Raw genomic sequence first — 23,397 nt, forward strand, 5'->3', positions numbered from 1 at the left:
AACCACACACATGAACAATTTCTGCAGAAAACAACAAAACAAGATTAATTTTTTGGTTCTTCAGTATTCTTTTCCATACCCTTTGTTCACCAGTAATCTTGCCTATTACTGTCTTCAACTCCGCCTTGAACTGCCTAAAAGTTTTTTTTTAAACCAGTCAACTTTTATTAGTTGTTAATTACGATATGAAAGGATTCAGAGGTGCTGGGCAGAGGTCATGGTCAGGAATGTGGTGTCCACAGTGGGCCCTCTTCAGTGGTACTTGTGTTGCTGCTCATGTTTGAATCTCTTATAAGAACCACAGTAGTTGAAAGGCACCTAAGCTGCCATCACCATAGAAACCCCAGCTACATTCCCTTTCTTCACATTGACATACTTGTAAATACCGGAAGTAGCCTCTTTAAAATGCTCCAGCAATGTCTTTACAAGTGAAATCCCTCATCAGTATCCAGCTTGGCAGCTCCCCTATTTTGACCTCCACGAGTTTCTTCTCCTTCAGTGGTACAACGATGACATCTTGGAGTCCAGGGGCAGGGCAGGCGGGGGGTTCTGCTCTCTGATTAAAAGTTTTCTTAATGTGATCTTCCCTATTTTCATTTTGTTATTTTTGACTCCCTGCGATCTCCTGTTGCTACTTAGGAAAAAAAACAAAGCCCAGCCCTGGATGGTATGACTCAGTGGATTGAGTGCTGGCCTGCAAACCAAAGGGTCTCTGGTTCGATTCCCAGTCAGGGCACATGCCTGGGTTGCAGGCCAGGTTCCCAGTAGGAGGCACATGAGAGGCAACCACACAGTGATGTTTCCCTCTCTTTTTCCTTCCCTTCCCCTCTCTAAAAATAAATAAATAATATCTTAAAAAATAAAGCCCTAGTGCTTATTTTTTGGCTACTGCTCTGAATTTAACTCAAAGCTGGACCTGTTGCCTCACCACCTAATCTTGCTGACAAAAATGTAATGTCTACGAACACTTCAGGAGGTAGATTTTCTTCTACAAGTCTTTTTTTTTTTACATTTTCTTTCTTTCTTTTTTTAAAAATTTTTATTGTTACTCAGTTACAGTTGTCTGCATTTTCTCCCCAACCTTTACAAGTCCTTTATGGTCTTAAATTTTCCTTACATAATTAGTTCTAAAGTTTGGTATTGTAAAAATTGGACCTGAACAAAATGCTTTTGCTGAGATCAAACCTAGGTCATTGGGAATGAGAACTAATGTTGGGCTTATTCTTGCTACAATAGTCTGTTTATTGTCTTCCAATATACTCCAGCCTACTTGCAGAAATTATGTAATTCTAAAGGAATCTGTTTACCTCAAAAGTCCAAAAACTGGCTACTGCTATTGCGATAAATGAGATTTATACTCCCAATACAATGTCTGTATAAGTCCTAATTATTATACAGACATCAGGCTTTTACCTGCCTGCTGCGCACTAACTTATCCTGCATATCTGAGGTAATCGTTAGAGCCCTTCAGATATTTTAAACTACCACCTCTCCACCGAGTTATGTTTTCTAGAGAATGATACCCAGAAGTCTTCAAAATGAGACGAGAACAGGCTATGCAGGAAAACTCCCACGAGGGATGACCTACTCTCTTACCACGCGTGCTGTGTGAGCTATACGACCTGGAGCAGGGATAACACTACTGGAAAAGGTGACCCAAAACTTGTCTCTAATCCCAGCAGACATCGTAGATGACACAACTTTCACTCAGAAGCCTAACAACCAATTTAAATTTAAATTCATAAACCAAGGGGAAATTCATGCATCAGCAAAAACTGTTTGCTGCACTCATATAAACCCTGCAGGTCAAGTGGAAGTCTGTGGCTCTGCTAAAAGACAGTCACTCTGTACCTCTTACAAAACCAAGCTAGACTTCGGGCCATGTTTTCATTGCCTGGGTTTGGCAATCTAAACCCCTTTCTTCAGGAACTATTACAAGGATTAACAAGCATTTTGTTTCTGGTAATTTCCTATGATGCAATTGGCTGATGTACTCTGTCTGTCCAGTCTTAAATGCTGCTCTGCAACCATCAGCATGTTGGAGGGAAGATTCGATAACTCATCCTAATAGAGTAGACAGACAGATACAGGCAGCATAGGAACAATAGGCCAGGTACAGAAGGTCACCCAGGGCAGAGAGACCCGGGTGCCAAATGACAGGTAATTTGTAAGGTGGGACCTCGCCCCAGGGTGACCTTTCCTCCCCTAACATATCACTGGTCATGCGGTTCAGCCCCCCTGACACTTCATAATGCTGGTCATGCGGTTCAGACCCTCCCCGGACCTTTCGTCCCCGGGCATGTCGCCATTCATGTGGTAGACCCACTTAGAGGAAGAACAAGGGGGCAGGAGAATAGCCTCACACAACCTGGTGTGAGCCCTTGCACACCACTTCTTTAAGCATTAAGCCCTCAGGACAATGAGGTTTTGATCTGCATCACATAATCTTAAGAACAAAGCCTCGGGTCTGTGGACTTCAGAGACAGAGTTTTGGTCGAACTAGAGATAACATCTCGGCCTCAGTTGTGTTTCAGCACCAGTCCCAGAAAAGCAGCACGGCCAGGCAGGGCAACACCATGGCTAACAATAGGAATAGCTGCGAGGACTAATGTCCCCTTGCCCTGAAAAGACACGCCTGGAAATCTAATGAATATTCTATTGAGTTACTCCCCTGGGGCCTCCAGATAAAAGCCCCCAAGACAAAGGACTCAGTGTTAGGTGTCTCTGTCTCTCTCTGGCCCTCTGCCCTGTGTCTACCCCATGTCAGTGCTTTTCCTCCCCCTTTATTTCCTCAAGGTGCATATACCCTTGCTCTCTTTCTCCTAAGCTCCAAGGGCCCTTCTTTTGCCTCTGTAATTTGTCTCTTCTATGTCTGTGACCTTTTAAATAAACTTGTATTTGAGTCTTGGCTCTGAATTGTTTCTTAGCCAAAACTCAAAGACCATGGTCTAATATCTGGTACCAGCTTGCCATTAACGACCCTGCAACAAAAGGAGAAGGAGAAACTAACCTCAGTTTAACCATAGACATTCTCTTGACAATCTCCTCATAAACCAGATCTTGCCAGTGGTGAAGAGCTGGACAGCACACTACAGTCCTGAGGTCTGACTCCATCAGCCCTCAGCCAAGAGGGGAGGGACTGAGAAATAGAAAGTAGCCCCTGACGGCCTGGAGCTGGCCTGGTGCTATCATTGAGGCCTTGGCATTGAAAAGAACTAGTATGACACTTGCAGCCAGACTGTTTTTTCTCCTGATGAACATAAACATTTTTGCAGAACACCCACAGCACAGAGACAAGGCTCCTCCATGGCTGTGGTGGGTCAAGACAAGAATAAGACCACTTTGTCATTGTGTCTGAACACAGAGTAAAGCACATCAAGACACGGAAATGACCAGCTATCCCCATCCTGGCGAATATAAACAGCACCTGCTTCTTTGTCAATGATAGCTTTAGTCTTGCTCCTTCTTCCCACGTTTAGATAAATGTTTTTAAGGTACCAAATCATAGAACCATCCCCACTTCTCCACAACATCAAAACCAGAGCAATGCCCCTTTCCTTGAATCCTTCCCAGAAACCTAACACAAGCTCAAGTCCTATAAAAAGTCACTTATAACACTCTCTTACTGAGACGCCCGACAGTTGCCCTTACTGTGTGGTCACCCTCACTGCACTAAGTCAATAAGCCCAACGTTGTTCAATCACAGCTGTGTTCTTAGTGGCTTTTTTTGTTGTTGTTTTGTTTTCTTTTTATAGTAGCTTTTGATGGCAGGGCATTGACACTGGAAACTGGATTTTTTTTTTTCACTGAAAGATACTGATGTTTTTTTTAAGTTGGCTCAAAACAAGTTTTAAACACTCAAAAATCATATAAAACAGGTCCATGGGTTTGATTTGGCCTGGGAGTTGCCAGTTTGCAACCTTTTAGTTGGATGATTTCCCTGTTAGATGTAAAGGTTAGTAGTGTTATGAATGGTTAACAGCTATTAAGTATCTAAGCTGAACCAAGGATTAGAACACATATTCTCACACATATCATTTTATTTAATGTACTTAAGTCATTCAGAACTCTCTGAACTCTGTTCATGCTGGGCCATTTGCAAGGTTGCCTGCTGCATGTTTGTCTATAAAGTGAGGTCAAATTCCCATTTTACAGGAAGATGCTGATGTATGCCCATTTCCTTCTCACTGTGAGCCTGTAGCTACGGGAACTGTGATAAGTACGCAGTAAGACCTTCAAGAACAGATCCTCAGGGAACAAAGTTTATTTTAATGAAGCTGGCCTGACCACAGAGGAATCTGGGAGACTTCCTGGGCTTCTCAGCACTGTGCTGCCTCTTGACTTTAAGCTGGCTCTGGAGGAGTAAGTGCAGCTGTCTCAGGTATGGGTTTCTTACTGGGAGCTGGGACTTGGGCCAGTCAGAGAGAGGCATGGGGAAAATTCTTCAGGCCTGCTCCTCTGGAGGAGAAAATATAAGGACTTTGTATACCAGGTTCCATGGTCTCTGAGAGCTACAAGTTCAGAAAGTATGCGGACTAAGTCTAGAGTATAGACGAATTCTAGCATTACCCAGAATATTGGCTAGAATATCTTTCAGGACACTCTAGCCCTGGAATCATAGGGGCAAAGGCCCCAATTCTATGACAGCTGCCTTGTCTTGTGAAGATGGGAGAGAACAGGAAAAGTTTTAGGCTAAGTGATGGAGTTTATACCTCAACAATTCACTTCCCTTTCTGTACTCCTGCCATTTCCCATACAATATGGCCTTCACTCTATTTCCAAAAAGCCCAGATGCTTTTGCTCTCCTTTCACGGCCTGAGATGATTGATCCCTGGGAACCCTCACGCCCACCAAATCCCTGCCTTTCTCCTTTCCTCCACTCCGTGGGCCATGGTTTCTTCCTCAGGTTCCTTGCATGATGAAACAGTTTCCCTAGGACTGGTGCTATCCCTGATCCTTTGGCATCCCAGACTCCCCTGGCAGTGCTGGCCTTTGGAATTCAGATAGTCTTTGTATGCTCATGTCAGGCTGGGCCTTGCTATAGAAGAACCTGATTACTCAGAACCCCCATTCTGAATCAAGCCGCTGTAGGGAATCTCTGACCGCCTCTCCTGTGATATATGGTTCTTACTTAACAGCCTGAATCACGATGCTTTGGACACAGTAGGCCATGGCCACAGCAGTCAAGGAATTGCTCTACGGCAAGATCAGGGTCCCATTCCAGGTTTCCAGTGCTAGTCTTGTCCCCTTTCTCACCAGACCACATACCTGAGATCCCAGGATGCCTCTCCGATCAAGCCACTCATTTTGAAAGAGGTAGCCAAAAAAAAAAATAGATAAGAGACAAAGAAACAGAGACAGAAGCAGAGAGGCAAAGAGAGAGGAAGAGAGAGATTGAGGACAGAGGTGCTTAAAAAGATGTGACATTTTTCTATCGACCTTCTCAGTTACAATGGAGGGCCAAACCTCTTCTCTCTGCCTGCTCAATATGCACCTGCAAGCCTTCTTTTATTATTTAAACATTTAAATTATTATTGAAAAGATAATGCATATGATTTAAAAATCCAAACAGTAACATATATATAATGTATAGTATAAATAAGTGTAAATAGTGTAATATATAGTGTAAAATAAGTTTTCCCCGCCTTTGACCTCTAGTGCTCCAGTTCTCTTTTCTAGAGGCAGCCACCGTTCAGCTTCTGGTTTATCTTTCCAAAACATTCTATGCATGTAATTAGCGTGTGAGTATCTAATCTCCATTTTTTGGTGAGACACAATTATTAGCATACTCTATGTTTTCCTATAGTATAGTGTTTCCACTTGACATATCTTACAGCTTATTCCATGTCTGTACATGTAGATATGTCTCATCCTATTCAGCAACTGCACAGGATTCTATTATGGTTCTACTATATATAATTTGTTTAAGGCCCTACTGATGGAACAATTAGGTTGTGTCTTGTCTTTTGATATTATAAACAATGAATATCTTTTTAATACTTATTGGAATACATAAATGAGTAAGTTTGTCTGATAAATTCCTAAAAAGCAAAATTTCTAGGTCAAAGGTTATGTTCAACTTGATAGACATATTTACTTTGCCCTTCAGAAAGCTTAAATCAGTTTGTGTCTTGGTGCCATCAACGCTGTGGGTGGGCCTGTTTTCCCACAGCCTCACCATTAGGGTATTTCCAGGCTTTTGATTTTGGTGTGGCTTTATGAGCTTATTCATCAAAATAATATACATATATTATGTGCTAGGCCCTGAACTAAGCACAAGAAATGTAGAAATGAATCAGTCAGGTCCTAACCCTTGCCCTCATAATCCAGACAGACAAATTACAATGTTATCTGGAAAATGAAGCAAGGTACAAGGTGCAAAGGCAGCACACACAAAAAAGAAGAGGTAATTTCATCTGTTTGGGGGAGGGTGGGGATTGTTCACAGCTGGGGAAAATTTGGTGAATATCCAAAATTAGTTTTGAAGAATTCATTTCTTTAACAAATATGTATTAAATGCCTGCTAGGTGCCAGGCATTGTTTTGGTCCTTAGGATAATTGGTGACAAAACAAAGATTCCTGCCCTCATGAAGCTTATAGTCTGGTGAGGGGCAGTCAATAAACAGTAGATATAATAAATAAATAAATTATATAGTATGGTACAAGGTAAGGGGCACGATGGAAATATAAAAAGCAGAGTAGCAAAGGAGGCTCAGGAGTACCCACAGTGGGAAGGGATGTGAGCGTTAAGTAGGGTAGTCAGGTAGGCCTCGTTGAGAAGGTGACTTTTGAGGAAAGACTTGAAGAAAGCAAGGGAGTTAACCAAGCAGATAGCTAAGAAAAAGCTTTCTAGGTAGTGAGAATAGCCAGCACAAAGGCTCTGGGGCGAGAGCGGGCCTAACCTATTTGAAGGGCGTCAAGGAGGCCAGTGCACTGAGCAAGGGAAGGACAGTAGAAGACGGGTCAGACTGGTGGTGGGGGCCAGAGCTTGGAGGGCCTCACAGACCGTGGAGACAATACTGGCTTTCACTCGAGGTAAAATGAGGAGTCATTGCACAGTTTTAAGCAGAAGAGTAACATGATCTTACTTTTATTCTTTTATTTTTTATTAAAAATTTTTTAATCCTCACTCACAGATATGTGTATTGATTTTTAGAGAGAGAGAGGGAGGGATACAGAAACATCGATGTGAGAGAGAAACATCAATTGGTTGCCTCCTGTATGCGCCTTGACCAGGGATTGAACCCACAACCCAGGCATGTGCCCTGACTGGGAATAGAACCTGCAACATTTTGGTGTATGGGACAACACTTCAACCACCTGAGCCACCAGGCCAGAGCATCTTACTTTTCTTTTTAAAGCCACTCTGGTTGCTGTATTTAGAACTGACTGTCATGGGGGCGAGGGTAGAAGCAGAGACATTGGTAAGTAGTCCTGTGTGAGATGATCGCAGCTTGGACCAACATGGTAATAGTGGAGGTGGTATGAAGTGGATGGATTCTGGATATGTTTTTAAGGTAGAGCCATAGAACTGAAGTGGCATGAAAGAAAAAGGACTTAAACATGACCTAGAGGTGTGTAGCTGAAGCTACTGAAAAAAAATAAGTTGCCATTAACTGAGATAAGAAGCTTGAAGGTAAAGAAACTTACAAGGGGAAAGATCAAGAATTCCATTTTGGATACTTTCTGAGACCCATTAGATATCCAAGTGAAGATGCCAAGGAAGCAGTGAAATATATCAACTTGGGGTTTGAGAGAGAGGGGACCAGCCCATTCCATGTTTCCACTCCTCCTACCAGTCTGGATGGATGTGTTTTCTTTAATTCTGTAGTTATGAAACTCCCATTCAACTCAATTTCTGACTGTTGTGAGTGATGGTTGTTCTATATTTTAGTTGTAATTTTGATGTGGTTGTGCAAGGAAGTGAGCCATGTTTGCCTATGTCGCCATCTTGACCAGAAGTCTCATGAAGTATTATCTCATTGCGGTTTTGGTTGGCATTTCCCTAGTGACTAATGATATTGCGCATCTCTTCATGTGCTTATTGGCCATTTTTATAACCCCTTTGGAGAAATGTCTATTCGAGTCCTTTGCCTATTTAAAAAATTGGGTTGATTTTGTTGTTGAGTTGTAGGAGTGCTTCATGTATTGTAGATATTATCCCCTTATCAGATATATGATTTGAGATATTTTCTCCTATTCTGTGGGTTTGCTTTTCACTGGATAATATTCTTTGTTTTCTTGTTTGTTTGTTTTTCTCTAATTTTATTGTTGTTCAAATACAATTCTCTGCCTTTTCCCCCCACCCCAGCGTAACCCCCAGTCCTCCCCAGGATAATATTCTTTTTTAAAAAATATTTTATTTATTTATTTTTAGAGAGATGGGAAGGGAGGGAGAAAGAGAGGGAGAGAAACATCGATGTGAGGGAGAAACATTGATCAGTTGCCTCTCATACCTGCCCCGACCAGGGACTGAACCCACAACCAAGGCACGAGCCTGACTAGGAATCAAGCCAGTGACCTTTTTCTTTGTGGGATGATGCCCACCCAATTGAGCCACACTGGTCAGGGCATCTTTTCTCTTTTTTAATGTAGGTGTCCACAGCTATAAATTTCCTTCTCTGCACTGCTTTCTTTGCATCCATTATGGAGGATGCAAAACATCTGTTTTGGTATATGTTTTTCATTTGCACTCATCTCAAAGTCTCTTCTAATTTCCTTGTGGTTTCTTCTTTGAATCACTGGTTGTTTAAGGGTGTGTTGTTTAATTTCCATATATGTGTGAATTTTCCAGTTTCTTCATGTTATTGATGTCTAGTTTTATTCCACTGGGGTTGGAGAAGATACTTTGTATGATTCTAACCTTTGAAATTAATATTGAGATTTGTTTGGTGACCTGATATATGGTCTATCCTAAAAAATCTTCCACGTGCACTTGAGAAGTATGTATATTCTGCTGTTGTTGGGTGGAGTGCTCTCTATATGTCTGACTGGTTTAACTGAATTATAGCATAGTTCAAATTTTCTATTTCCTTGATGATGTCCTATTTGTTCTAACCATTGTTGAAAGTGGGGTGTATAAATTTCTAACAGTTTCTAAAATTTTATTGTTCAGTTATAGTTGATATACAATATTATATTAGTTTCAGGTCTACAACATAGTGATCGAACATTTATATACCTAATTTCCAACTATTATTAAAGAACTGTTTTTTTCCTTTCAATTTTTTCAATTTTTGTTTCATATATGTTGGGGCTCTGTTGTTAGGAGTGTATAATGTTTATAATTGTTATTTCTTCATTATGAATTAACCCTTTCATCAATATATAATGTCCTTCTTTGTCTCTTAAAACAATTTTTCACTTAAAATTTATGTTGTCTGATATTAGCATAACCAGCCCTGTTCTCTTTTGGTTACTATTTGTATAGAGTATCTTTTTTCTGTCTTTTTACTTTCAACCTATGTCTTTGGATTTCAAATGAATCTCTTGTAAATATCATGTAGATGTTTCCTTTTTAAAGATTTTTATTTATTTTCAGAGAGAAGGGAAGGGAAAGAACAAGAGAGGAAGAGAAACATCCATCTTTGCTTCTCCCATACCCTGGGGACCTGGGCTGCAACCCAAGCATGTCCTTGACTGGGAATCGAACCAGCAACCTTTTGGTTCTTAGGCTGGCACTCAATCTTCTGAGCCACACCAGCGAGAGCAGAGATTTTCTTTTTAAAATCCATTTCACAAAACTCTGTCTTTTAACTGGAGAGTTTAGTCCATTCGCACTTAAAATAATAACTGATAAGGAAGGACTTTTGCTATTTGTTATTTGTTTTCTGTATGTGATATCCTCATTCCTCCATTACTACTTTATGTTTCCTTCTTTTTTTAGTTACATACCATTTTGATTCCCTTTTCATTTTCCCTTATATTTGTAATTGTTTTTTAGAGTGGTTACGTTCAGAATTACAATTAGCACCTTAAACTAATAACGATCTATTTTGTTTTTTTATTTTTTTTTTAAATATATTTATTGATTATGCTATTACAGTTGTCCCATTTCCCCCCCCACTCCACTCCATCCTGCCCACCCCCCTCCCTCCCACATTCCCCCCCCATAGTTCATGTCCATGGGTCATACTTATAAGTTCTTTGGCTTCTACATTTCCTACACTATTCTTACCCTCCCCCTGTCTATTTTCCACCTATCATCTATGCTACTTATTCTCTGTACCTTTACCCCTCTCTCCCCCTCCCACTCCCTTATTGACAACCCTCATGTTCTAGTTGTTTGCCTAGTTTGCTCTCGTTTTTGTTTTATGTGTGGTCGTTAATAACTGTGAGTTTGGTGTCATTTTTACTGTTCCTATTTTTGATCTTTTTCTTAGGTAACTCCCTTTAACATTTCATATAATAAGGGCTTGGTGATGATGAGCCTCTTCAACTTGACCTTATCTGAGAAGCACTTTATCCTCCCTTCCATTCTAAATGATAGCTTTGCTGGATATAGTAATCTTGGACGTAGGTCCTTGCGTTTAATCTTGGGTAATGTAATTATGATGTGTCTTGTTGTGTTCCTCCTTGGGTCCAGCTTCTTTGGGACTCTCTGAGCTTCCTGGACTTCCTGGAAGTCTATTTCCTTTGCCAGATCGGGGAAGTTCTCCATTATTTGTTCAAATAAGTTTTCAATTTTTTGTTCTTCCTCTTCTCCTTCTGGCACCCCTATAATTCGGATGTTGGAACGTTTCAAGGTGTCCTGGAGGTTCCTAAGCCTCTCCTCATTTTTCCAAGTTCTTGTTTCTTCATTCTTTTCTGGTTGAATGTTTGTTTCTTCCTTCTGGTCCATACCATTGATTTGAGTCCCAGTTTCCTTCTCATCACTATTGGTTCCCTGTACATTTTCCTTTGTTTCTGTTAGCATAGGCTTCATTTTTTCATCTGTTTTTCGAACAGATTCAACCAAGTCTGTGAGCATATTGATAACCAGTGCTTTGAACTGTGCATCGGATAGGTTGGCTATCTCTTCGTCACTTAGTTGTATTTTTTCTGGAGCTTTGAAGTGTTCTGTCATTTGGGCCATTTTTTTTGTTTGTTTGTCTTGGTGCGTCTGTTACTTTAAGGGGCGGAGCCTTAGGTGTTCACCGGGGCGGGGTAATGCTGGTCGCTGCGCTGTGATGCTGTACGTGGGGGTGGGGCCGAGAGGGAGCAATGGCGCCCGCTTCACTCTCCTCCGGATTTCAGTCTTTCACTCCGCTACCCACAATCAAACTGGGCCCCTCTGGTGCTGGTTCCCGAGTAAGTGGGCCTGTGCACACTCTAGGCCCCTGTGGGTCTCTCCAACAACCTCTCCTGTGAGGCTGGGAGTCTCTCCTGCCGCCCCAACCCCCAGGGGCGCTTTCAATCAGAGGTTTGAGGCTTTATTTCCCCGAGCTGGAGCCCTGGGTTGCGCAGCGGTCTGCTTCTCTGCCCGCCGTTAGTCCGGTTTATCTGTGGGCGAATGTGGTGCCGCAATGTGCTACCCGCCACTCTGCCTGCCCCACTCTCCGCCACTCTGAGTCCGGCCCTCTGGGTTTATCTGTGCAAATGTGGGACCGCAGGGTCTGCTAGTGCTCGGACTGCCTGCGCCATTTGTCCCACACTCCGCCAGTCTCAGTCCCACCACAGCCACGCGAGTCCTCTCCACCCCAGTGCCGTCTCCGCCCCTCCTACCAGTCTGGATGAATGATTATTTTCTGTTTCCTTGGTGTTGGTCCCCCTTGCTGTTCGATTCTCTGTCAGTTCTGGTTGTGCGAGGAGGCGCAGTGTGTCTACCTACGCCGCCATCTTGGTTCTCCCCTATTTTGTTTTTTTAAAAGATTTTATTTATTTATTTTTAGAGAGGGAAGGGAGGGAAAAAGAGGGAGAAAAACATCCATATGAGAGACATTGATCGGTTGCCTCTTGTGGTACCCAACTGGTACCAAACCTGCAACACAGGCATGCACCCTGACTGGGAATCAAACCAGCGACCTTTCACTTTGCGGGACGATGCCCAACCAACTGAGCCACACTGGTCAGGTCAGGCCTTTATCTTTTGATTGGGTTGTTTAGACGGGCATTACATTTGTCAAAGCTTATAACATTTTACCATTAAAATCTGTGGTTTTACCATATAAGTTTTACCATATAAGTTTACCATATAAGTTTTACCTTGGGGAGGGGACATTATTAGCTACTGCTAATCCCTTGACTATTAAGATATATTTCAGTTATTTTCTCCTACTTCTCACTTGTATGAGGTCTTTTATCATATAGAGGCTTTTAATTTTAAATAATTAAGTTGATCCATTTTTCATTTATGTTTTCTGTATTTATTTCTTGCTTTAGAAAGTATCTCTTCCCCTGGCTGGAGTGGCTCAGTGGATTGAGTGCAGGCCTGTAAACCAAAAGGTCTCTGGTTCGATTCCCAGTTTAAGGCACAGGCCCGCATTGTGGGCCAGGTCCCCGGTAGGGGGCGCGTGAGATGCAACCACATATTGATGTTTCTCTCCCTCTCTTTCTCCTTCCTTTCCTCTCTAAAAATAAATAAATAAAAATATCTCTTATTCTAAGTTTATAAACATATAGCTGCTGACCAGCTGCAAACCACAGGCAAGTTTCCTAACATTGCTAAGCCTTGGTTTTCTCATCTATAAAAGAGGGATAATACCCATTTTGTTTTGTGATTGGCATGATTGAACAAAAAAACATTTGAAGGCTGTTAAGTGCTTGACCCATTTAGTAGTTATTTGGTACAGGATACCTATTGTTCTCATATGATACATTATCTATCTCTTATGGAATTTGACATTTTATCATAATTCTTTGTTTAACTGCTTCTTTCACTAAGGATTTTCATTTCGCTTCCCTCAGTGTCTAATCAAGTACCTGGCATTTAACAAGTGTTCAAATGTTTGCTGAATGAATGGATCAGTCAATTGAATGAATGAATAAGCACAGGATAAAACCAAGTATTAATACTAAAGGGGGAGAGAAGGACTAATTTTATCAAGCAGCTCTGATATAAAACTAAACACAAAACTGAGGTCCAGCTAGGGTAGAAGGACCCTTATGAAATAAATAGGGGCTCTTGTCCAAGGATGGGCTTCAAGAGGACTGAGTTTCCACTAACCGAAACTACATGTAAACATTTAGGTGAAAGTGCATTTTTCCAGGGAGAGGGTCCATAGGCAAACTGTAGTTCCAGAAGGCTGGGGATCCTGCATACTTTTTCTGCCATTGTATTCCAGCCCACAGAATAGAGTCTGGTAACTCAGAGGTGTTTGTTGAATGAATATCTGAATGAATGAACGAATGAATGAATGAATGAATGAAAAGCTTTCATTAGATTTTCTTTTTTAAAAAAATTTTGAATACATTTATTGATTATGCTATTACAGTTGTCCCATTCCCCCCCTTCACTCAACTCCATCCTGTCCACCCCCTCCCTCCCACATTCCCCCCCTATAGTTCATGTCCATGGGTCATACTTATAAGTTCTTTGGCTTCTACATTTCCTACATTATTCTTACCGTCCCCCTGTCTATTTTCCACCTATCATCTATGCTACTTATTCTCTGCACCTTTCCCTCCCTCTCCCCCTCCCACTCCCCTATTGATAACCCTTCACGTGATCTCCATCTCTATGGTTCTTTTCCTGTTCTAGTTGTTTGCCTAGTTTTCTTTTGTTTTGGTTTTAGGTGTGGTCGTTAATAACTGTGAGTTTGCTGTCATTTTTACTGCTCCTATTTTTGATCTTCTTTTTCCTAGGTAAGTCCCTTTAACATTTCATATAATAAGGGCTTGGTGATGATGAACTTCTTTAACTTGACTTTATCTGAGAAGCACTTTATCTTCCCTTCCATTCTAAATGATACCTTCGCTGGATACAGTAATCTTGGATGTAGGTCCTTGCGTTTAATCTTGGGTAATGTAATTATGATGTGCCTTGGTGTGTTCCTCCTTGGGTCCAGCTTCTTTGGGACTCTCTGAGCTTCCTGGACTTCCTGGAAGTCTATTTCCTTTGCCAGATTAGGGAAGTTCTCCTTCATTATTTGTTCAAATAAGTTTTCAATTTTTTGTTCTTCCTCTTCTCCTTCTGGCACCCCTATAATTTGGATGTTGGAACGTTTCAAGATGTCCTGGAGGTTCCTAAGCCTCTCCTCATATTTTTTGAATTCTTGTTTCTTCATTCTTTTCTGGTTGGATGTTTCTTTCTTCCTTCTGGTCCACACCGTTGATTTAAGTCCCAGTTTCCTTTGCATCACTATTGGTTCCCTGTACATTTTCCTTTGTTTCTCTTAGCATAGGCTTCATTTTTTCATCTGGTTTTCGAACAGATTCAACCAATTCTGTGAGCATCTTGATAACCAGTGTTTTGAACTGTGCATCCAATAGGTTGGCTATCTCTTCCTCACTTAGTTGTATTTTTTCTGGAGCTTTGAAGTGTTCTGTCATTTGGACCATTTTTTTTTTTTGTCTTGGTGCGTCTGTTACTTAAAGGGGCGGAGCCTTAGGCGTTCTGTGGGGCGGGGTAACGCTGGTCGCTGCGCTGTGACGCTGTACGTGGGGGAGGGGCCAAGAGGGAGCACTGGAGCTTGCTCCACTCTCCTCCGGATCTCAATCCTTCACTCAGCTACCCACAATCAAACTGGGTCCCTCCAGTGCTGGCTCCCGAGTAGATGGGCCTGTGCACACCCCAGGCCCTTGTGGGTCTCTCCAATGACCTCTCCCGTGAGGCTGGGAGTCTCTCCTGCTGCCGCCCCAACCCCCACGAGCATCCTCAATCAGAGGTTTGAGGCTTCACTTCCCCGAGCTGGAGCCCTGGGTTGCTCGGTCTGCTTCGCTTCCCCACTGTCCGACCGGTTTATCTATGCGCGGATGTGGGGCCACAGGGTCTGCTAGTGCTTGACTGCCTGCGCCAGGGTCTGCTAGTGCTTGACTGCCTGGGCTGTTCTTCCCACACTCCGCCAGTCTCAGTCCCGCCACAGCCACATGAGTCCTCTCCACCCCGGTGCCCGTCTCTGCCCCTCCTACCGGTCTGGATGAATGTTTATTTTTTATTTCCCTGGTGTCGGACTTCCTTGCCGCTCGACCTTCCGTCAGCTCTGGTTGTGCGAGGAGGCGCAGTGTGTCCACCTACGCTGCCATCTTGGTTCTCTCATCAGATTTGCAAAGGCATCTTTATCCCTAAAAAAGTTTTAAGACAATAATCTTGAAGGAGAAAAAAATCAAACAGATCCCTGGAAGAAACTCTGTCTGGCCCAGAGCTCTGAGGGAAATGTATCACCATGGAGTGATCAAGGAACCCCTCTCCCGATTCCTTTCAAGGGGCTGGGTGATTCCCTCCTCGGCTTTCTGATTCTCACCTGTAGGCTGTAGTCAGGCTTAAGTTATAAGCCAGCTTCTGCTACCTATTATCCGTGTGTTCTAAGTTAAATTATGTAAGCTGTTTAGGAGCAGGTTGTCCTGTAACATCTACCTTAAGAGCATGATGAGTGGATGAAGTCAGAATGTTGGCATAATGCTGGAGCATTACAATACACAACCAATTCTGTGTGCTCTTGTGCCCCCACCACCGCCTTTCCTTTTTTTCCCTGTATCAGACATTTGTTCATATCCATTTACCCTGATGCTCAGGCCTTGAGGCAATTCTTTTCTCTAACCTGTTTGCCTCTATTGGTCCATAGAATTGCTTGGTTTGACTATATGAGTAAATATTAATTATGGTCATTTAAAGGAACTTCTGTCCAAATATGCCCAATTACTCTGCAGTGCAAGAATACTGGGGGGACTCACATTTGTTGACTTCCTGTTGTGTACCAACACTTTCATGCCTTATCTTACCCTACAAATCAGGCTTGTCATTTTTAGAAGCTTGACAAAGTTTTTACTGGATAGATATTAACTTTGTACCTGGACCATAACAGACACTAAAAAATAGTTGTTGATGAATACACTTTCTTTTGTGTTTTGACTTAAATTTCACAAACATTCAAGCATGGGAAAATGTGTTCCCAACCATAAAATGCGACTGAAAATTGGTGAGTTCTCAGGAAACAGGTCTGTGTGAAGTTGTTTTGAATAAATCAATCAACAAATATTTATAGAGTGAATACTATACGCTCAAACTATGAAAGACCTGGGGCTTGCAAGAACATACTGCTCCAGAAACTGAGGTGTTGGCCTGAGACATTAGACCAAAACTAAGGAAAGCCTGCCTAGTTGGCCCAGAGTGGGCAGGGTGTGGCTAAATGGGCAGAGACCTTTGAAGATTTCAGGAGACATCTCTTGGCAGGGCTGAAGAAGAAGGGTTTATTGGGAAAGGACTTGATTTGGTATTGAGACACTGAGGCCTACTAGTTGGGAGACTTGGGACAAGTCCCTTAACCTCTCCAGACATCAGTTTAGCATTTGAAAAATAAAGGGAGGGAAGGTTGTTGAACTTGTTCGTTTATGAAGTGCCTTACAATCCCTAGATTCTAAAATTCTCTATCAGTCACACTTTTATTTTTCCTTTGAGAAGAAAATAGTTCCTATGCTTGGAATTTCAGTTAAGTTAATCAGTGGCATTTATAAAACACTCACTATAGTCTAGGAGACTGACATAAATTCCACCGTTCCTCCAGTTTCTTTCTTCCTTCCTTCCTTCCTTCCTTCCTTCCTTCCTTCCTTCCTTCCTTCCTTCCTTTCTTCTTCCCTCCTACTCACCCTCACTCCCTCCCTCCCTCCCTCTTTCCATCCTCACCTAGGACATTTTCATTTGCTTTTTTAGAAAGAGGAGGGAGAGAAAGATTCCTGCGAGAGAAGCATCAATTGGTTGCCTTGCATGCACCCAAACCAGGGATCGCACTGGGACCAGGACTGGGGATTGTAGGTGTCTGGACCAGGTGGGGGTGGGGATTGCATGCTCCAGCACCCAGAACAGGCATGAACCCAAAACCCAGGCATGTGCCCTGACTGGGAGTCAAACCCTCAATCTTTCGGTTACTAGGCAATGCTCCAACCACTGCGCCACACTGGCCAGGGCTCCCTCCAGTTTCTTAAAAATTATTTTTAATTATAGCAAAATACACATAACAACATTTACCATCTTAACCATTTTAAGTGTATAGTTTAGTAGTGTTAAGTACATCCATCTTGTTTCCCAGCCATCACCACCTTCCATCTCCAGAGCTCTTTTCATCTTGCAAAACTCAAACTCTAAACACATTAGACTCTAACTCCTCATTCCCATCATTCTACTGTCTTAATGACTACTCTGGGTACCTCATAAAAGTGGAATCATACAATATTTGTCTTTTCGTGACTGGCTTATTTCACATTGTAAAAGGTTCATCCATGTTGTAGCATGTGCCAGATTTCCATTCCTCTTTTTTTTAAGTCCTTGCCCAAGGATATGTTTATTGACCTAAGAGAGAGAGGAAGGGGGAAATAGAGACAGACAGACAGACAGGCAGACATCAGTGTGAGAGAGAAACATTGATCATTGCCCGTGCACTCCCTGATCAGGGATCAAACCGGCAACCTAGGTATGTGTCCTGACCAGGAATCAAACCCCCAACCTTTTGGTGTATGGGAAGACATTCCAACCAACTGAGCCACCCAGTCAGGGCTGTCCTTCCTTTTTAAGGCTCAATAATGTTCCATTGTATGTATATACCATATTTTGTTTATTCATTCCTCTGTCGATGGACACTTGGGTTGCTTCTACCTTTTAGTACTTGTGAGTAATGCTGCTATGATCTTGGGCGTACAAATATCTTTTGGAAACTCTACTTTTTTCTTCCGGCCAATATGGAGGCGTAGGTAGACACACTGTGCCTCCTCGCACAACCAAAAGAAGGACAACAATTTAAAAACAAAAAACAACCAGAACTGACAGAAAATCGAACTGCATTGAAGTCTGACAACCAAGGAGATAAAGAAGAAACATTCTTCCAGACCGGTAGGAGGGGCAGAGACGGGCAGCCAGGTGGAAGAGGACTCGCGGCAAGGTGGTGGCTGGAGGATCCAGCGAGATGGCGGATTGTGGAGCGGGATGGGCAAAGCTGCAGCTGGCAGTGAGGCAGCAGCTGGTGGACCAGGTGACAGACCTTGAAACCCAGAGTCCCAGCATGGGGAAATAAAGCCGCAAACCTCTGATTGAAAACACCTGTGGGGGTTGAGGAGGCAGCAGGAGAAACTCCCAGCCTCACAGGAGAGTCCGTTGGAGACACCCACAGGGTCCCAGAACATACACAACCCCACCCACTCGGGAATCAGCACCAGAGGGACCCAATTTGATTGTGGGTAGCGGGGGAAGTGACTGAAAACCAGCAGAGAGTAGAGCAAGCGCCATTGCTCCCCCTTGGACCCCTCCCCCACATACAGTGTCATAGCGCAGCAACCAGCATTACCCTGCCCTGGTGGATACCTAAGGCTCCGCCCCTTACGTAACAGGCGCACCAAGACAAGAAAAAAATGGTTCAAATGAAAGGACAGATCAAAGCTCCAGAAAAAATACAACTAAGCAACAAAGAGATAGCCAACTTTTCAGATGCACAGTTCAAAACACTGGTAATCAGGAAGCTCACAGAATTGGTTGGATTTGGTCGCAAATTAGATAAAAAAATGAAGGCTATGCTAAGAGAAACAAAGGAAAATGTACAGGGAACCAATAGTGATGCAAAGGAAACTGGGACTCAAATCAATAGTGTGGACCAGAAGGAAGAAAGAAACATCCAACCAGAAAAGAATGAAGAAACAAGAATTCGGAAAAATGAAGAGAGGCTTAGGAACCTCCAGGACATCTTGAAACATTCCAACATCCAAATTATAGGGGTGCCAGAAGGAGAAGAGGAAGAACAAAAAATTGAAAACTTATTTGAACAAATAATGAAGGAGGACTTCCCTAATCTGGCAAAGGAAATAGACTTCCAGGAAGTCCAGGAAGCTCAGAGAGTCCCAAAGAAGCTGGACCCAAGGAGGAACACACCAAGGCACATCATAATTACATTAGCCAAGATGAAACAGAAGGAGAGAATCTTAGAAGCAGCAAGAGAAAAGGACACAGTTACCTACAAAGGGGTTCCCATAAGACTGTCAGCTGATTTCTCAAAAGAGACCTTACAGGCAAGAAGGGACTGGCAAGAAGTATTCCAAGTCATGAAAGGCAAGGGCCTACCTCCAAGATTACTCTATCCAGCAAAGCTATCATTTAGAATGGAAGGGCAGATAAAGTGCTTCCCAAATAAGGTCAAGTTAAAGGAGTTCATCATCACCAAGCCCTTCTTATAAGAAATTTTAAAGGGATTTATCTAAGAAAAAGAAGATAAAAAATATGAACAGTAAAATGGCAGCAAACTCACAGTTATTAACAACCACACCTAAAACAAAAAGAAAAGCAAACTAAGCAAACTACTAGAACAGGAACAGAACCACAGAAATGGAGATCACATGGAGGGTTATCAGTGGGGGAGTGGGAGGGGGAGAGAGGGGGGAAGGTACAGAGAATAAGTAGCATAAATGGTAGGTGGAAAATAGACAAGGGGAGGGTAAGGATAGTATAGGGAATGTAGAAGCCAAAGACCTTATATGTATGACCCATGGACATGAACTATAGGGGGGGAATGTGGGAGGGAGGGGGTGAGCAGGATGGAGTGGAGTGAAGGGGGGAAATGGGACAACTGTAATAGCATAATCAATAAAATATATTTGAAATAAATTAAAAAAAAAGAAATCCTACTTTTAACTCGTGGGGGTATGTCCTGAAAAGTAGGATTGCTGGATAATATGGTAATGCTATTCTTAATTTTTTTTTAAGATTTTATTTATTTTTAGAGAGAGGGGAAGGGAGGAGAAAGAGAGGGAGAAAAACATCAGTGTGTGGCTGCTTCTCACATGCCCCCTACTGGGGACCTGGCCTGCAACCCAGACATGTGCCCTGACTGGGAATCAAACTGGTGACCCTTTGGTTCCCAGGCCTATGCTCAACACACTCAGCTATACCAGCCAGGGCTCTATTTTTAATTTCTTGAAGATATACCGGTCTGTTTTCCATAGCGGCTGTACCATTTTACATTCCTACCAATGGTGCACAAGGGTTCCATTTTCTCCACAGGCTTGCCAACACTTGTTGTTCTCCTTTAAAAAAAAAAAAAGCCATTCTAATAGGTGTAATCTAGAGCCTAATTGTGGTTTTGATTTGCATTTTCCTAATGTTAGTGACATGGAACACCTGTTCATGTGTTATTGGTCATTTGTATATCTTCTTTGGAGAAATGTCTATTCAAGTCCTTTGTGCACTTTTTAATTGGGTTGGCTTTATGTGTTGTTTAGTTGTAGGACTAGTCTTTACATCTTTTAGATATGAACTCCTTCACAGATATATAATTTGCAAATGTTTCCTCTCATGTCACGGGTTGTCTTTTCATTCTGTTGTGTCCTTTAATGCAAAGAAGTTTTAAATTTTGATGTAGTCCAACTTATCTATTTTTTTCTTTTGCTGCCTGTGCTTTTGGTATCATCCAAAAAATCATTGCCAAATCCAATGTTGTAAAGCTTTCCCCCTATGTTTTCTTCTAAAAGTTTTATAGTTTCACTCTGGCTGATGTGGCTCAGTGGACTGAGTGCTGGCCTGCAAACCAAAGGGTTGCCAGTTTTATTCCCAGTCAGGGCACACGCCTGGGTTGTGGGCCAGGTCCCCAGTGGGGGCACGTAAGAGGCAACCACACATTGCTGTTTCTCTCCTTCTCCTTCTCCCTCCCTTCCCCTCTCTGTAAAAATAAATAAACCTTTAAAAATAAAGAAATAAAAATAAATAAAATCTTTAAAAGTTTTATGGTTTCAGCTGCTTCATTTAGTTCGTCCATACATTTTTAATTAACTTTTGTATATGGTGTAAAGGTAAGAATTTAACGTCCTTCTTTTGTATGTGGATACCCAGTTTTCCCAGCACCATTTGTTGAATAGGACAAATTTTCCCCCATTGAATGATTTTGGCACCCTTGGCAAGTATCATTTGGCCTTATAAGAGATGATTTTGTGCTATAACTTCTGGAGGTGGTACAGAAATGACATGATCTCTGCCTTAAGGGGGCCTCAATAGAGTTTAGTACTCAAACCCTTTTCTACATGGGTCCAGTGCTGGTTGTGTGCTCCGTGGACATTTGGGCCCATGTTTTCCCGCACTTTGTTTCAGCTTCCCAGCCAACCAGTGAGGTACACACCATGATCCTCTTTAACAGAGGAATAAACTCCATCCCCAGAAAAGCGTGGTTATAGCTTATGGAAGGGCACAGAGAGGCAGGATTTGAATCCAGGTTCTTGGCTGTACTTGTCCTGTTATTTCAGGTAAGATGGACCTCTGCGTTCTCAACTCTAAAATGTGGACAAAAGTGAAATGAGATAGTATCTATTGAGCAGCCTTGCAGCTTGTAGGATCCTATTCATTAAGGAGTTACTAGCCTGGCCGGATGGCTCCATACACATTGGATGCCCGTGGGGGCGTTCACGGGAGGCAACTGAGGGATGTTTCTATGAGCGTTGTGTTTTTGTTTTGTTTTTTGCCTCCCACTCTTCCCCCCGCCTCCACTCTCTAAAATCAATAAACATATCCTACAGTAAGGATTTAAAAAAAAGAAAAAAAAATGACTAAAAGTCAGGGGCCACAACTGATGCGAAAACATTTAACATGATTTTGTAAGCTACAGAGAAAACGGAGCATACCCTTCCAGAAAACCAAGGGCCTGGGAGTGGAGACCCACCCCGGGGCGGACCCAAGTCCTTGGCCGGAACCTGGGCGCGGCGCTGGGCTGTGCTATTGGCGCGGGTGGGAGCCTAGCGACAGGAGAATGCCTGCGACGAGAATCACGTTTAAGTACCCTCACAGTCTGCAGAGGGAGAGCTACAGTTGAAACAACATCTCTGGGGTTAGCCCCCTTGCCCCTTTCCCTTGTACGCACCTTCCGCGGAGTTACATATTTCCCTTTACCCCCTCATTGGACATCCTCTTGGCACATCCCCACACGGATTTGAGGAGAGGCGGCCGCAAGCTTGGGCACAGCGCAGGCGGATTTCCGCCTTGAGGTGGGAGGAGGAGGGTCCGCATCACGAACTCCGCCCCTTCGCGGCCCCGCGCGTGACGTCGCCGGGGCCCGGCTTCGACCGGCTCCGAGCGGTGAGAGGGAGCGGCGGGCGGACTCCAAGCTATAGACTGGGAAGGGATGCGTGTGTAGAGTTCCTGCAGGGCGGCTAGGGGAAGGGGAAGCCCAGGGGCACCATCAGTCGCTGACCCTTAGCCTCTGCCCTCTCCTTTCCTGCCTTTTCCCCCTTTACAAATGTGCCGGGGACGGGAGGCAGGGCAGGGGGCTGAGCCTTTGTGACACCTGCATTTTCCTGGAGCTCTTCTATCCCCATCCTCTTTCCAGATGTTCCTTTTCATCAGGCTGTTGCATCTCTCCTGGGAAAGAGCACTTCACTTGGAAACAGGAGACACCTTGGCCCTACCATTCCCTACCATTCGTGTTAATGTCCACGAGCCTCGGTTTTCCCTACAGTATTTTTTGCCTTGCCTCACCTGGTTTTGAAGATAAATATGACACGGAAAAATAGAAAAGAAATGGTCACTTGTTGAGTTCCTGCATGGCCAAGTATTATGCAAACTTTTATCTGCCGCATTTAGTCCTCATTACCTGGTTTAGAACTCCCATTTCACAGGTCCTTAAACTTCCAAAGTTTGATTTTCTCATAGAGCCAATGAATGGCAGAGGAGGATTCAAACTGAGCAGCTTAACTCCCAAGTGGGTTTCTTTTGTCACTTTCTCTGGGCTATTGGCTAGGACTCTCCTGCGGCCAAACCCTAGCCCCAGAACAGCTGTTTCCTGAATTTCTGCCTTTAAGAATTCTCCTTTTTAGGTTCCTTTTTCCAGCACAGCGTGCTCTGCTCTACTTCTGCCTTGATTACTTAAATAAAAAGCAGCAACATTTATTGAGTGGTGCAGGGAGATGAACAATTGGAGTGAAGAGCCTTGGATTCTTGTCCTGGCTCTGCTTACTGTCTGTGTGGCCTCGGACAAGTCCCTTGTCTTGGTGCTTTAGCTTCCCTTTTAGTAAAATGGGTAAGTGCCTTCTGACTGGCAGGCTCTTGTCCAGTTCTCCCTTCCTGTCCTCCAGCAGGCTTTCCGTGGAGGCCCAGGCCCCTCTACTCCCCATGGGCAGCTGCCAGGCAGGGCACAACCTGCATCTCTGTCTGGCCCACCACCCACCTCTGGTCTGTGCCACTTTGATGGTTCTGCTTCTTGGCCTTTCTGGCCTGGGCCTTGGTGGCTTCCTCCTCACCCACAAGACTGGCCTGCGCAGCCCTGACATCCCTCAGGTGAGTACCCTCCTGCTCATCTGTCCCAT

At 43.3% G+C, this 23,397-nt stretch overlaps 1 protein-coding gene and 1 pseudogene across 8 annotated transcripts in view; one reads left to right on the forward strand and one right to left on the reverse strand.

Moving 5' to 3' along the window:
* Positions 1 to 252: 252 nt before the first annotated feature.
* LOC112304738 (ATP synthase subunit f, mitochondrial pseudogene) lies at positions 253 to 2,301 on the reverse strand (annotated as a pseudogene).
* A 1,947-nt stretch (positions 2,302 to 4,248) lies between these two features.
* TMEM219 (transmembrane protein 219) overlaps positions 4,249 to 23,397 on the forward strand; it is a 28,908-nt gene continuing 9,759 nt past the window's right edge. The window contains exons 1-3 of one of the 8 annotated variants that reach the window (XM_024560524.3): positions 22,071 to 22,171; positions 22,422 to 22,643; positions 23,167 to 23,368. In XM_024560524.3, the coding sequence (XP_024416292.1) occupies positions 22,636 to 22,643; positions 23,167 to 23,368 (210 nt within the window). In that variant the 5' untranslated portion in view covers positions 22,071 to 22,171; positions 22,422 to 22,635. Of the gene's footprint in view, positions 4,382 to 22,035; positions 22,172 to 22,250; positions 22,644 to 22,813; positions 23,369 to 23,397 lie in introns of those variants that run through there. The other 7 variants (XM_024560525.3, XM_045195507.3, XM_045195508.3 and 4 more) reach the window with 7 other exon arrangements.

This window comes from Desmodus rotundus, chromosome 1, assembly GCF_022682495.2.
Source record: "Desmodus rotundus isolate HL8 chromosome 1, HLdesRot8A.1, whole genome shotgun sequence".
Taxonomy (NCBI): Eukaryota; Metazoa; Chordata; class Mammalia; order Chiroptera; family Phyllostomidae; genus Desmodus; species Desmodus rotundus.